Source organism: Tenrec ecaudatus, chromosome 3, assembly GCF_050624435.1.
Source record: "Tenrec ecaudatus isolate mTenEca1 chromosome 3, mTenEca1.hap1, whole genome shotgun sequence".
NCBI classification, from domain to species: Eukaryota; Metazoa; Chordata; class Mammalia; order Afrosoricida; family Tenrecidae; genus Tenrec; species Tenrec ecaudatus.
In genome coordinates this window covers 184,763,961-184,780,266 of record NC_134532.1, presented here as the reverse complement: position 1 = coordinate 184,780,266, position 16,306 = coordinate 184,763,961, and the positions used below count along the sequence as shown (strand labels likewise).

Here is a 16,306-nt window from a genome sequence, read left to right as displayed (position 1 = left end):
AGGTTCTCTGGTCCTGTAAAGATGTACAGCGATGGAAACTCAAAGGAGCAGCCCTACTCTGGCTTCTAGGGTCCTTGTGCGGCAGAATTGACTCAGCAGCAGGTCTGCAGACGCAGTCGTTGTCTTTCTTTTTTTAGATCAGCAAATGTCATCTCACTTGATGAAAATTGGATTTTTCTCTAAGTTTCAGTGCCCAGGAGAAGTCCCGTGCCATGCTCCCAATCGTTGTTGGGTTTGAGCCCCGTGTTATAGCCCCTGCATCACTCAGTCTTGTGAGGGGCTTCCTCTTTTCCACTGCCTCTCTGTTTTTTTTTAATTTATTATTAATGGGGAGTTAATATATTTCATATCATTCCATAGTTCAATGGCGACAAGTAGACTTGTGCAAGTGTTTCCACAATCAGTTTCCAAATATTCTTTTCCTTCCTGGACTCCCTTTTACCCCCCACCAGCACCCCTGTACCCCATCTCCCCCCCACACACACACTCACCAAAATGCCTTATTCTTGTTGTCCCTATAGGTTCATCAATCATGCATTTCATGTATCAAAAAACATATAACACTACTTCAAGAGGGTGATTCCCCAAATGGCATAACATCTCTGAGATAAACCCTAATATGAACAAACAAAAATACAGAAAATGTTGGATCAGATCCAGCGAGCATCACGGGGGATCAACTGGAAAAGTTTCAACTGTTCAAATCAGGCTTATCCCTTTGACCTTCTATACTCATCTCTCCAACGCATATGGGGTCCAAGAGGCCTTCAAAGACCATAATAATGGTTTTACATTTTATTCCAGGCAAGACGAGGACCCCGCATGATGGAACGTACTCAAGAAAGAAAGAAAAATTACCTCCCTGTCATTGAGTCAATTCCAACTTACAAAGACCATGTAACAGGGTAGCACTGCCCTCTGGGTCTAGAAGACTAACCCTGCACAGGAGTAGAAAACCTCATCTTTCTCCTGCTGGTGCTTTTGAACTACTGCCTTGTAGTTAACAGCCAACGTGTAACCCACTGTACCACGAAGCTCACTCTTCAATAGCACCAAAAAAGAACCATCGAGTCAGCGCTGACTCATAGTGACCTCCTGTGGGATTCTGAGGCTGTAACTATTTATGGGAGTAGAAAGCGTGGTCTTTCTCCCAAGGAGCTGCTGGTGGTTTAGAATTGTCAACCATGCAGATCACAGGCCAACACTTAACCACTATACCTCCAGGGTTTCTTGATAGGACAGGCTCTCCAATAGGACAAGGGAAGCTTAATCATGACCCACAGTAGGATGGCAGTCCACTCCCTCCTTTCTGGTCTCATCTGACCTACACAGGCATGAGCTATATGGCAGATTTTGGAAGCAGATCTGATGGTGGCTGATCAGTACATCCAGGTCGGACACTGTGAAGGGGTCTCAATGATTCTGCTGGGACAGAGAGAGGGGCAGGGGGGAGAGTGGGGAGTCTGTGTAATAGGTTATCAATCTTCATGACTCAATACTCTAGAGCAGTGGTTCTCAACCTTCCTCATGCCGCTGCCCTTTCATACAGTTCCTCATGTTGTGGTGACACCCCCAACCATAAAACTATTTTTGTTGCTACTTCATAACTGTAATTTTGCTACTGTTATGAATCAGGTGACCCTTGTGAAAGGATCATTCGACCCCCAAAGGAGTCGCCACCCACAGGTTGAGAGCCGCTGCTCTGGTGGGTTTCAGGTGAGGGAATGGCAGGATCTAATCCAACTCTTTTAAAAACAAGTCTCTTCAGCTACGGAAAAGAGACTGTCTCCTCTACCCTTCTTGGGAGCGTTTGTTGGGAGTTGTGCAGGAAACTCCAGATCCAAAGGATTATGTCCGTTGCAATTCCAGAGAACAAACGCTCTTTTGTAAGAGTATTCACATATGTGGTCTTCCTCCTGAAAGGCGGGTAGTCCAGCACTATGGAGGAAAAATAAGCAATGGCCATTGCATTTTAAGATTGCTTTTCTTGACTGGCATGAAAATCATTAGTGACAGCCTCCAATGGGCCTGATTCCAGTCTCCCTAGAATATGTCTTACAGGATGAGACAAAAACACGTCACTTGGGCAAATTCCTTTCCTGGAAACCATCAATAAAATGGGTCTTCTTTAAAATATTTCAGAAATAAGCACAACTTCTACAATAGACAAATTAACATCTATGTTCCTTTGGAGCTTTCAAAATCCATTTTTGAGGCTCTAGCTCTTTATATTTATCAAAGCAAAATCATCCTGTTTCTAAAATATCAGCACACTGGCCAAAATGCCCAGAGTACAAGCTTTCCTATTCTTGATGTGAAAGGACTAATTCTGGGAAGACCATCTCTGGTTTAGAATTACACTGTTCACATCTGCAGGGATTTCCTCTGCAAATTCTTTCTCCTCACGTGGCCCATGGAGGAGCACTGGGCTTCGAGAGTTAACCACAGGGTAAGCAGCTCAAAACCACCAGCTACTCCCATAAACAGTTACAATCTTAGAAACCCACAGAGGTAATTCTGCTCTGTCCTAAAGACTCGCTTTGTCCTAAAGACTCACTTTGACAAACCCTCAGAAACAGTAATGGGAGTATAGCTATACCAGGAGGGTAGGGAGAACATGGGGGGGGGGGTAGGGTGAGAAATGAGAACCGACTACAAAGATCAATATATAACACTCCACCCCAGGAAGGAAGGGAGGGACAGACAACAAAAACATGGACAAAGGGAGACAGAAGACAGTGTAAGATAGGAAAATAATAATAATTTTTTATTTATCAGGGGTCCACCAGGGTAAGAGGGTAGGAGAAGGAGGTTAAAAGAGAGGGGGGGGGGCTGATACCAAGAGCTGAAGTGGAAAGAAAATGTTTTGAAAATGATGATGGCGACATATGTACAAATTGATGGATGGATTTGGTACAATTGATGGATGGATGATTACAGGAGCTGTAAGAGTCCCCGATAAAATGACTTTCTCATTAACAAAAAGAAAGAAACAAGTTGTTGGCAGTGAAGTGGGCGGTGGGGGTGGTCGTCGTAATGGTTTCTGGGTAACCCACACTGACGGGCCTGTCAACATGGACAGCCATGCGAGCATTGATATTTCAGAGGAATCACTGGCGGATTGTTTTCTGCCTGGGTCACATCATCTTCAAGCTATGCGTCTTCATGACAATTTCATTTATTTTACAATTCAAACTAATTTCAATACCATATCTGCACAGCCTGTATTGCTGGCAAAGTACTAACTCCTTAAAATTCAGTGAATGTGCTGTTTGAATAGTTTCAGAGTATTATAAATAAGAATATTAAAGAAAAGTGTATCACTTAGATTTCAACGGATTGTGATTTCTCACACCATTTCACATTTTACCTTTTTGAATGAAGTGGAAAAGAAGAGACTTACATTAGACCCCAAAATGATGTCTTTCCGTTCACTTCAAACCCCAGCGATCTTGGGGAGAGTGAAGATAAGATTGCTTCATGGATGATACTCACCGGGTCTGGGAATCTATTCCTAATGTGACAGTCAGTCATTGGTGCTATGACTGGTTACATTTTAGAAAGTTATAGAAAATGTAAAAGACATGCGAACAAATATAATATCCTAGGAAGGTGTGTTAGTCTGGGTGGACTAGAGAAACACATTCATGGACACTCATATGGGAATAAAAAAGAGGTTTACATACAAGAGCAATTGAACATTGAAAAAACATCCCAGCCAAGTTCAGACCAAGTTCATAAGTCCAATATTATGCCAGATGTCTGATACCAAGCTATAAAAATCTCTTCTGTCTCACGAAATACATGCAATGATGCCGAATGCAGGAAGATCACAGGCCAGTGGGTGGGAAGTCTTGTGAATCCAGTGGTGTTGTAAGCATCTCAGTGCTGGCTGGGGTCTCCTCATGGCTTCTCCAGCATCCAGGGCTGCCTCAGGGTAGGTCTATGTGACTTCTCCTCAGGGATGTCTTTCAGGGAGTCAGCTTTGTCAGTAGACAGTCTCCAAGGGAGGGAACCAAGAGAGGATGTCTCCCACCTATAAGGAGGAACTACAGAAGAACTACAGGAATTTCCAGAACCTCAGGGGAAGGTCATTCCCACACAGAAGCCTCATTGGCTATTTAATGATTGACAGGATAGACTTCACCCCATCACCACTGTAATCCTCTCAAATTGACAACATATTATATAACTACCACAGAAGGCGAGAGGGAGAGAAAAATAAGGCTTTCTACTCCCTTAAAGAGCCAGTCTTGGAAACCCACGTTACATCCTGTCCTACAGAGTTGCTGTGCGTGAGAATCAACTCCATGGCAGTGACACTGAGGTGTTTCTCCAATACAGATCAGTTTGTCCTTTGAGCAGTCCCAGCTCCACAGTCAAAATGATCCATTCTGCTGCAGCCTTCCCTACTCAGTGTCCAACTTGCACGTGCATATGAAGCAGTGGAGAGTGGCTTGAGTCAGGTGCTCCTTATCCTAGAGTAACATCCTCACTCTTCAGTACTCCAAAGAACTCTTCCGCAGCAGATTTACCTAATGCAATGCATCCTTTGATCTCTTGACTGCTGGGATCCAATTAAGACAAAGCCTTGACAGCTTCAACTTTTTCTCCATTGATCATAATGTTACCTATAGGTCCCGTTGCGAGCACTTGGGCCTTCCTTACATTGAGTTGTAATCCATACTGAGGGCTACGATCCTTGGTCTTGATCAGCAAGTGTTTAATTCCTCCTCACTTGCTGCAAGCAAGGTTGTGTCATCTGCATATTGCAGGGTGCAAATAAACCTTCTCCAGTCCTGAAGTTGTACTCTTCTTCATCTAATCCAGCTTCTCTGACACCCCACAAATAGACTGCACAAACATGGTAAGAGTATACAACCAGATGTAAACCTTTCCTTTAATGTCATTTAAACCACGCAGTGTTCCCTTGGCCTTTTCCCACAACTGCCTCTTGATCCGTGTACAAGATCCAAGTGAGCACAATGAAGTGTTGCAGAATCCCCATTCTTCTCAGGGTGATCCAGTGTTTATTATGGTCTGCACAGACGAATGCCTTTGTATAATCAATGAAACACAAGTAAACATCTTTCTGTGTTTTAAGCCAAGATCCATCTGACATCAGTTAAGATATTGAGGCAAGATCCATCTAACAACCACTTTGATATCCTTTGTTCCATGACCTCTTCTGAATCCAGCCTGAACTTCTGGCAGTTCCCTGTCAATGTACTGCTGCAAGATGGACATTGGGCCTCTACTCAAGTACTCCCTCAATGCAAGAACACTTTGTTCTATTAAACTGGCATTCCGTGCTGCTCACCTTCCCAACATGATCACTGAAGACAAAACGGGTGCATAAGAAAATGTGGTGAAGAAAGCTGATGGTGCCCAGCTATCAAAAGATATAGTGTCTGGGGTATAAAAGGCTTGAAGATACACAAGCAGCCATCGTAGCTGAGAAGCAACAGAGTCCACATGGAAGAAGCACATCAGCCTGTGTGATCGTGAGGTGTCAATAGGATCAGGTATCTGGCATCAAAGACCCAAACCAAAAATCATACCAATGTGAATGATGGGGAGCACAGAGTGGAGATGCAACATCCATCTGTAGACAGTTGCACATTCCCCTACAGAAGGGCCGTGGTGAGGAGATGAGCCAGTCAGGGTGCAGTATAGCGCCGTTAAAACATACAACTTTCTTCTAATTCTATAATGCATCCTCTTCCCCACTATTGTGATCTCAATTCTACCTTACAAATCTGGCTAGACCAGACGATGTACACTGGTACAGATAAAAGCTGGAAACACAGGGAATCCAGGATAGATAAACCCCCCCGGACCAATATTGAAAGTAGTGATACCAGGAGGGGAAGGGGAAGGTAGGGGGAGATAGGGGGAACTAATCACAGTGATCTGCATATAACCCCCTCCCAGGGGGATGAACAACAGAAAAGTGGGTTAAGGGAGACATCAGTCGGTGTAAGACATGAAAAAATAATAATAACAAATTGTCAAGGGTTCTTGAGGGAGGGAGGGGGAGGGGAAACGAGGAGCTGATACCAAGGGCTCAAGTAGAAAGAAAATGTTTGGAAAATGATGATGGCAACAAATGTGCTTAACACAATGGATGGATGGATTGTGATAAGATTTGTATGATCCCCCAATAAAATGATATAAAAATATTTTTTAATGTTCTGCCGCAGCTATGGTTGGAGGTTCCTAACCAACATTTCACTTGGGTACAATATCAGTGCTTTCGTTCTATAGTTTAAGCATTCTTTTGGGTCACCTTTCTTTGCCAAGGGCACCCATAAGGATTTCTTCCATCAGTGGGTCAGGTAGCTGTCTTCCAACTTACCTGACATGAAGTCAGTGTCAGCATCACTGATACTAAAGAATCAGTTAAACTTGGCATGCTTTCTGTATTATGCTTATGTTCAACATTACCTTTCCATTGGGTAGGAAATCAGATTATCTTTTCTTATGTAAAATAGAGGGATCACGTCTTGGACCATCAACTTTGTAGTTAGCAGTTTAAATTACTAATGGACACCCTAAAATGTTTACCCTTCATCTGCCCCTGGATTACTCTTGTTCCTCGTGGGTACCTCTCATCAGTTACACTTCCTTACTACCCAGCCCCTGTCTAGCCTGTTACTTTCTCTCCCCTCCCTTACCCTCCCATCCTCCAACGTCTGTTCCCTTTGGTTGGAATGTCTTTCTCTTGTGTATTTTGTTCTGTTTTGGTTTTTCCCTACTATGATAGTGGTCTCATATAATACTTGTCTTTTTTCTCTCGTATCTTTTTTAAAACCATTTTATTAGGGGCTCGTACAATTCTTATCACAATCCATACATCCATCCATTGTGCCAGGCACATGTGTACATTTGTTGCCATCATCATTCTCAAAACATTTGCTTCCTTAATACTTGTCTTTTTTGTGAATGAATCATTTTACTGAGCATGATGGTCTCCAGGTCCGTCCAGATCGTGAAGTGGCGCACCATGTTTTTGTCTACGTTGTATAGCAGGGTGCAGTATTCCACTGAAAATGCCAGAGTGTCCTTGTGCGTTCTTCTACCGATGGGCGTTTAGGTGGTTTCCATCTCTTGTATGTGAATCGTGCCGCCCTGAACGTGAGTGTGAAGATGTCTGCTGGAGTTGTGACGCTTGCTTCTTTAAGGTCTGTGCCCAGCAAAGGAGTACTGGATCGTCCAGGATTTCTGTTCCCACTTGTCTGAGTTGGCACTGTACCCCTTGCCATGGAGGATGTATCGAGATCTTATTTAAGGACCATTCATATAGGTACCAGATTACATAGAGAAGGACAAATCAGCAGATTGAGGAAATGATTCTATAAGTGGGTGCTACTGTGATTCATAGTGACCATCTAGGGCAGAGAAGAATGCCCTCGTTGGTTTCCAACACTCAGTCTTTCTGGAATTAGATGCAGAGAAGGATGTTTCAAACGACTTTTGGTTAGCAGCCCAGCCCATAACTTACTACACCTGCAGGGCTCCCAGGGAGTCAGGATCAGCTTGTTGGCAGTCATCTTGGTGTTTCTAACAGGCCTTCCTGTCCAGTGCTGGCTCGTGGCTCCATCATTCCCGGCGGTAATGCCCTCTCCTCTTCTCTTCCAGCCATAGAGGATGAGTTTGACTTCGCGCTAGGAAAACAAACCCCTGCATTCCTAAAGAAATGCGTTTGCTACATCAGGAAGATTGCCAACATTGAGCGTTTCGTGAAAATCCCCGAGATGGGGAAGTACATGGATATAACTGGAACCGACCCAAGGATGATTCGAGACCCAGAAGCCCAAGAGAAGCTGGTCAAACTCAGGGATGAATTTATTCCGACGATCGTCGCGTCGTCAAATCTGAGAGTGTACACATCTGTCACTCATTGTGACATGAAACTAGGCTATTCCCAAGAAATAGAGAATCATTACATAGAAGGGCTCGGCAAGCAATTTTATGAGGATATGATTGATATAATCCAGGCGACGGTGCAACAGAATTTTGACACTGAAACGGACACGCTCTATGATGAAATCCTCCAGCATTCCTCCCTGTGTAAAACATACGCCTCCTTCTATGAGTACAAGTGCGAATCCCTGACCGCAGTGCACAAATACATCCTTCCCAGCAAAACGGGCCACATAAACCCTCTTATCGTCTACGGTGGACCATGCACTGGGAAGACCCTTCTGCTGGCCGAAGTAGCAAAAAAGGTAAGAGCCGATATACTTTTTCCATATATACAGTCTTTTTTTTAAAGTTTACTTTTGGAGAGACAAAGTAATCAAAATAATTTATAATTCTGTACTTAATCTGGATTTTAATCTAATTGTTATGTATTTTATAAGTATATTAGAATAGACTTTGTTATATTCTATAATCACATATAATGTGCACAATATAAATATAATTCTATAGAATATTATATATCTATGTAATTATAATATTATATTACTGTTATCATCATCTGAATTATAAGTAGATTTTTCTGAGGAAACTTCAGTGTTTCTCATCTTGTATGAGAAAATGACCATGGTGTACAATTATAAAGCTACTTCGTTTTTTCTGTTGGTTCCAACTGGTATGGTGGGGCAAGTTACTCCCATTTGTATGACAACTGGAGCAAATCCATGATACTTCTCATCCCTCTTCAACAAAGAAAACCCGCCATTGCTGACCAGTCCCATTATGACCCGCCTGGGGTAATAATTAAGACTTCAGCCTGTATTTCTCGCCTCTAGCTGAGGCCTACAGCGGGAAATGAAGATCAGTCCATATTTCCTTCCTCTCTGCACGTACCTTCCCTGCTTCCCGTAGGTGACACACCTGCAGGAACGCCTCCAGGGTTAGTTTATGGGATGCAAGCGCGTTCTCACGGCGCAATGCCTTGTGACCTGGCCTCCACACCGATGGTCTTGGAAGCTGCTGGAAGCCAGCTGTTCTCCTCTTTTGTGGCCGTTTCATGGATTCCTGGAGGCCCTTCTGCGCCCAAACCTTCTGCTCTGCCCTGTCTTTGCCTACATTCCGTGCCTACCATTCCCTAACCAGGGGACAAGCCACGGTTCACGCCTGGCACCCTCCTGCTGATGTCCTCTACACAGAAAACTCCTTGCTCAGGACTTGGGAAAGCAAACTCAAACAAAATCTGGGTCAGCTTACTCTTGGTCCACATCTGGTCCATTAAAACAAGTGTTTGGGGGCCCTAAGAAGCTCTCGACATACTGTGCAGTCTCGACGCAGGGGTCCTCAAACTTTTTAAACAGGGGGCCAGTTCACTGTCCCTCAGACCCATTGGAGGGCCAGACTATAGCTTGAAAAAAAACTATGAACAAATTCCAGTGCACACTGCACATATCTTATTTTGAAGTAAAAACCAAAATGGGGCAAAAACACCCGGCGGGCGGATAAATGTCCTGGGCGGGCCGCATGTGGCCGTGGGCGGTAGTGTGAGGATGCCTGGTTCTTGAGACTCTAGTTTTCTGTTGCAGAAACTGCAGAAGGGAAGGGAGTGATAACCAGAGAGAGCATTGTGCCCCTGGTGGACAGAGCGATTAACGCATGCTGTCTCTACTCTGTTGGTGTAGTGGTTACATGTTGGGCTGCTAACCACCAGGTCAGCAGTTCAAACCCACCAGCCACTCATCAGGAGAAAGACAGGCTTTTTATTCCCATAAAGAATTAGTTTCACTAACTCACATGGGTACTTCCACCCTGTCTTACAGGGTCCTTGTGAGTGAGAGTTGCTTCAATGGCAGGGAGTTTGGTTTTTTGGTTTGGTCTCTCCTGCCTGGCGGTGGGCTGATTGACCATAGCATGTTCTCTGGTGTACATGGGAGACGTTGAGCATTGAAAACTGCTGGAACTTTCCAATCCTAGTTAAGCCAGGAAAGGTGAAGGCGCTTTCGCATGATTAAGTCAAAGCCAAAGACTCTGCCCACCTGAAGTTGTTTTTTGTTTTGTGGTAGAAAATAATGTAGGCAAAACACTAAATACTGAAAATAATTGAGGTGCTAATGCCTTCAAAAAAGTAAAATACCTCAACAAAAAATAGCAAAATAAATGGATCTGATGAAAGGAGTGAACGTGTAACAAGAAATGACAAAGTACTGGAAGAAGAAGAAGAAGGGGGAGGAGGGGGAGGGGAGGAGGGGGAGGGGGAGGGGAGGAGGAGGAGGAGGAGGAGGAGATGATAATATAATCCACTGGTTTATAATTCAAGAGTTAAGGGAAAACACGCAAAAATTCTAATCCAGCCAATTTGTGTCAATCTCCCGTCACAGTGACTAGCCAGCCTCAGTCCCTCATACATTATATTGCTCAGCTGTCACCAGATGACTCCCTGTCTCATCTCCCCAAGTGCAGGGACAGCCTTTCAGTGGTCAGGGAGGCCCTTTTCCCCAGGTTGAAGGTGAGCAGTGGCATTCCCTAGTTCTCTTCCTTGAGAGTCAGGTGGGGATTGATAGGGACCTTTAAGGCCTACCAAGGACCCCTAGTGGCATAGTGGTTAGACATTGGGTTAGATTTTGCTAACCACAAAGTCAGTAGTTTGAAGCCACCATGAGAGAAAGATGGGGCTTTCTACTCCCATAAAGAGTTACAATCTTGGACACTCACGGGGGCAATTCTACCCTGTCCTTTAGGGTCACTATGAGTCATAATCAATTCAATAGCAGTGAGTTTGGATCAGTTATACAGTCAACAACCTGATGAGGGTCTTGTGTTAGTCTGAGTAGACTAGAGAAACAAATCCAAGGAGACACTCATATGTGCATAGGAAAGAGCTTTATCTGCAAGAGCAGTTGAATATTGAGGAAAACATCCCAGCCCAGTCCAGATCAAGTCCATAAGTTTGATATTAGCCCATATGTCTGATACCAATCTATAAGGTCCTATTCGGACTCACAAAACACATGCAATGATGCTGAATGCAGGAAGATCACAGGCCAGTGGGTGCAAAGTCTTGTGGATCCAGTGGTGGTAGAAGCATCTCAGCACTGGCAGGGGTCTCCACGTGGCTTCTCCAGTTCACAGGGCACGGGGTCCATCAGCAGAGTGCCATGTGTCTTGTCAGTAGAGCGTCTCTCAGGGAGCGAGCCGAGACTGTCTCCCACCTCCATGGAGGAAATCCAGGAGTTCCCAGGATCCTCAGGAGAAGACCATACGCACACAGAGGCCTCATTGGCTTCATCCTGATTGACAGGCCAGCCTCCACTCATTCATAATCCTCTCAAATTGACAGCAGATTGTATAAATGCCCACAGGTCTCACCTGTGGCTTTTAGAGTATGTGCTTTGTGACAGCTCTTTGACCTTGACCAAAGGACTTCACAGTTCCTACCGCCAGGCTACTTTATGCATGGTAGAAGTCACCAAACATCTGGCATCTGAAACGTTGCTGGATATAACTGTGAATCGTATTCCTATACTAAGCACAGCTTTTGGCTTTTCTGTTCTAGGCGTACGGCTGGCTCCATGAAGACGGGGGACCAGACTCTGACCCAGTCATAGTTGTGAGATTTCTGGGAACCACAGACATGAGCACTGACCTTAGGAACCTCCTGCTGAGCATCTGTGAGCAGCTGGCAGTTAACTACCGGTGTCTGGTTCAGAGCTACCCCAAAAAGATCCACGACCTCCGCGACTTATTCATCAACCTTTTGAATGAGTCTTCCCTGCAGAGACCTCTCGTGATAATCTTCGATGCGCTGGAGCAGCTCTCAGAGACTGACGACGCCAGGAAGCTCTGGTGGCTGCCTGCCCACCTGCCCCGCTTCGTCCGGATCGTGCTCTCCACGCTGCCCAACAAACACGGGATCCTGCAGAAACTCCGGTGCCTTATCCACAGCGAAGACCGCTACATCGAGCTGATCCCCCGGGACAAGAAGATGTGCAGCCAGGTCCTCAAGCACCAGCTGCTTCGGGTCAAAAGGAAGGTGACGTCGGGCCAGCAGATTTACGTGAACAACGCCTTCTCCAAGTGCACGCTGCCAATGTTTGTGAACCTGACCTTCAGGGAGGTGAGGCACTGGAGATCTCACAAAGATGTCAATGAGTCGTCCCTCTGTGTCACCGTGCATGACAGTATAGAGCAGTTATTCGGGTCCTTGGAGAAGAGGTGCGGTCAGAAGCTGGTCTCCAGGGCCCTGGGCTACATCACGATGGCCAAGATGGGTCTGAGCGAGATGGAACTAGAGGACGTGTTAGCCTTGGACAACACGGTGATGAATGAGCTTAATGACAATGCCAGGCCTGACAACCCGCTGAGGGTCCCCTACCTATTCGTCGCCCGGCTGAAAGAGGGCCTCGGCGGGTACTTGATAGAAAGGCACGTGAAGAACATCACCCTCCTGGTGTGGGCCAACAGACACCTGCAGCTCATTGCCCAGAAGCTGTATCTGCAGGATGCGAGTCAGCTGCATGAGATGCATGCCATCATGGCCGATTATTTCCTCGGGGTCTGGTCAGGGGGCAGGAGGAAAACCTTCTGCCTCGAGGACCCCTACTTGAACGGCTGCCTTGACTTGGAGAACAGAAGCCTGCTGGAGGAGGAGAAGCACTTCCTGGAGCAGGCGTCCTTCGACAGGCAAGCCCCGGACCAGCCCTGGGTCTTCCAGTGCAATCCCCTGGAGCCCGATATCTTCTTTGTCAACCACCGGAAAATGTCGGAGCTCTTGTACCACTTAACCAAGAGCGGGAAAACCGATGACCTGCTGTATGGCATCATCATGAACTTCAGCTGGCTTTACACCATGATCAAAATCGGCCAGTTTGACAAAGTGCTGTCGGACATCGAGCTGGCTTACAACCACTCGCAGGAGAAGGAGCTGAAGTTCCTGGCCAGCACCCTCCGCAGCATCAAAAGCAAGGTCATTGCCTTTCCTGGCTCCCTCTCGGCAGAGCTGCAGCAGAGGCTGCTGCCCGTGGTGAGCTCCCTGCCCAAACTTCGCCACCTTCTTTTGGAATGTGACAAAGACGGGCCCAAATACTGCTCCATTGTGCCCTTACATTCATCCATGGACGTGACCTATAGCCCAGAGAGGCTGCCCTTGTCCTCCAGTCACTTGCATGTCACGGAGATCCTGCCTACCTGTAACCCCAGCACTGTCCTCACCGCTTTGGAAAGTGGGTCCATCAGCACTTGGGAGGTCGAGACCCGCCAGCTCCTCCGGCAGATCACGACCGCCCAGTCGGTCATCCTGGGCATGAAGCTCTCCGGTGACGAAAAGTACCTTGTTGTGGCGACCACAAACAACACCTTGTTGATTTATGACAATTTGAATTCCTGCCTCCTGTCTGAGGTGGAAATAAAAGGCACCAAGCACGGAAGCGCCTCCACCTACATCAATGGATTCACGCTGTCGGCCAACCACGCGCTGGCGTGGTTGGAGGCCAGCAAAGATGTCACCGTCATCGATCTGCTCTACGGATGGCCCCTTCATCAGTTCCACTGCTGGTACGAAGTGACCTGTGTCCAGTGCTCTCTGGACGGGATGTACGCTTTCTGCGGCCAGTACCTGAACAACACCACCATCTTCCACCTCGGGAATGGAGAAAAGTTATGTACAGTGACGTCTGAATTCTCCGGTGGATTTGTGAAGTTTCTTCTGATCTTGGATACAGCTCAAGAAATGGTGATGGTAGACAGCGAGGGGAGTCTGTCTGTTTGGAATACTGAGGACATGGCTAACCCCCAGCTGACCGATGACTTTGACTGCCGAAGAGAAGACAGTGACGTGGTCAGCATCGAACTGTCTGAGGACCAAAGTGCAATTCTCATCTGCAAAGCGCTTAGCATTGAACTCCTAGACACCGGCGTGTGGAAGGTGGCCGAGAAGTTCCGAGCCAAGCATAACGAGCGCTTCATCTCCGCCGTGCTATCCAAGAATGGCGACTGCATCATCGCCACCATGGAAAACACCCCCGCCGTATTTTTTTGGAGGCGGGACACTGGACAGTGCATGGCGAGCTTACAGGAAATCTCAGGTACCATAGTCAAGTTGGTTAAATCCAGCCACCATAATATGCTGCTCTCTTTATCTACCAGCGGTGTGCTTTCGATCTGGGATATCGACATCATCACGGCTATGTCCAATATCGATAAGACGGGAAAACCCATCCAGAGCCTGGTGTTGCCTGCGAGAGGGGAAGTCATCTACTCCCTGGACGGTTCGGACTGTGTGCACAAGTGGAACTTCAGCAGCGGCTTCATCGAAGCAGTATTCAAGCATGAAGGCACCGTGGAGCACTGTGTGCTGACATCTTCTGGAGACATCATGGTGACGTCCGACGACAAGAGCAGTCAGTACGTCTGGCACACCAGCAGCGGCGAAAACCTCTTCCGCATTAACGGGCAGAGGATATGTCAGCTGCTCATCACACACAATGACCAGTTTGTGGTCTCCCTCTGTGAGGAAAACGCCTCCCGGGTGTGGCGGCTGGCCACGGGCCACAGGGTCTGCAACATTCTGACCACTCTGCAGAACGCCTTCATCACTTCGGCAAACACCTTCGTGGTGGGGATGACCAAGAGCAAGGTGCTGGCTGTCAGTCTCTGGACGGGAAGTATCACCAAGAAGTTCTGCTGCGAAGATGGGACGACCATTGTGAACTTTAAATTGATCCCCGACTGTCCTGACGTCATTGTGTTCATTACATCAGCCGAGACGGTGAACGTCTGGAGCCTGGCCGACGAAGTCATCTGTCGGCGCGTGCAGCTTCCCAACAACTTCTTGAAGAATCTAGAGGACTTCGAAATTTCCCCCAACGGAAAGCTGGGCATCCTCTCTAGGGGAGATGATAATATCAACGTGCTTGATTTGCACAGTGGTAAACTGCGCGTGGTTCATGCCTCCGGGATCATCTGGCGGCAGAGGTTGTCTCGAGATGGCCGCTACCTGGTCTACATTTGCTTCCGAAATGGAGAGGAGGAGGAGGAAAATGGTGCCATCTCCAGCTTAATTGTAATGAGGCTGGCCGATGGCAAAAACATTGGTGCTTGCTCGCTCTACAAAACACCCACTTTCCTGGTGCTCTCGCAAAGGCACCTGCATATCATTGTGGGTTTTGATGACGGGAGCATTGGGATATACACGGTGGTGGACCGCGTCGACGCTGCGTTGAAGATCAAGATCGCCACTTCCAACAGCAGACAGATTTTCAACAATGCAACACACATGTCCAGGCCAAAGTCTAGCAGCTATTCCTTTAAAGTCTCCGTGGACTGTTTGTGGAGAGAGTCTACGGAGGTCTTCGCAAGAGACAGTCCTATCACGGTGAGCGAGTCCACCGATTCCGAGGCGACACCGTCCAAGAAACACAATTCTTGTTATGACCGGGTAAGTTCTTCCCTCGAGTCCAGGGGCCACAGCTTTGCCCCTGATAACTGATGGAATATTTTTAAGGGCCAGCTGAACTACAGGATCCACAAATGAAAGGAAAAAGAAGCAAGCTACTGAACATGGAGAAAGAAAGAAAGAAAGAAAGAAAGAAAGAAAAGGAAGAAGCCTCCTATGTCCTAGTTGAGAAATTGTTCATTTCTTACAAGACAGGAGAGACACTGGCCTCCCAGTGTTTTCTTACCATACTCGTGAACCGTACAGAAATGGGAAATTGGCTCAGACTTCCATCTTTTTGTGTTGTTGAAAGTGTATCCAGAATTGAAGTTTTGGCAGAGAATTTCTAGATGTTGTAGGTAAATGGTGGCTTGTCCTTAAAAACAATAGGGTGGTTATCAAATTAGTTCCCTGGTTAGAGGGACCATAATTCATTCCATTGTTTCAGAGTAATACGTGCATGATGGGGACGGGAACTGGCTCAACCAAAACTGGTTGGAACCGTGAAGACCAAGAGTTGTTTGACTTCGGACGATTGTGTGGACATAAGTCAACACAGCCTTAATCTCTCCTTACATTTTACAATCCTGACAACTGTGTAAACCCAGTCTGCCGATAGAAGATGAAAAGGTGCAAAATAAAGTTAACAAAAATGCCCAGATGGCTCTCCTCCATTTCCCAGGTGAAACCATGTGGAACATGAGGCTGGTGAACGGGTCTGGGACACAAACTAACAACAATCTTCATAGGGCTACTGAACATGGAAAGTCTGTCTTTATTAAACGTTGCAACCATTGCATGCCAGGGTTTCTCTATAATGGACAGTGTGAATTTTTAAACTACCTATCTCCTTGGTTGCAGAAGAACATGTTGGTCAAGAAGCCACAATCTTTTCCTGTCTCTTTTGGAATGCATACTTGTGCTGGGTATAAAAAAGGAGCAAAGGGGCATTACAAG

General features: G+C 46.4%; 1 protein-coding gene across 1 annotated transcript in view; it reads left to right on the top strand.

Annotated features, from left to right (window-relative positions):
* The window catches only part of NWD2 (NACHT and WD repeat domain containing 2), a 239,909-nt gene extending 224,506 nt beyond the window's left edge, over positions 1–15,403 (top strand). Inside the window, exons 6-7 of the mRNA XM_075545004.1 lie at positions 7,642–8,231; positions 11,474–15,403. Of these exons, the coding sequence (XP_075401119.1) occupies positions 7,642–8,231; positions 11,474–15,403 (4,520 nt within the window). The remainder of the gene's footprint in view (positions 1–7,641; positions 8,232–11,473) is intronic.
* Positions 15,404–16,306: the final 903 nt, after the last annotated feature.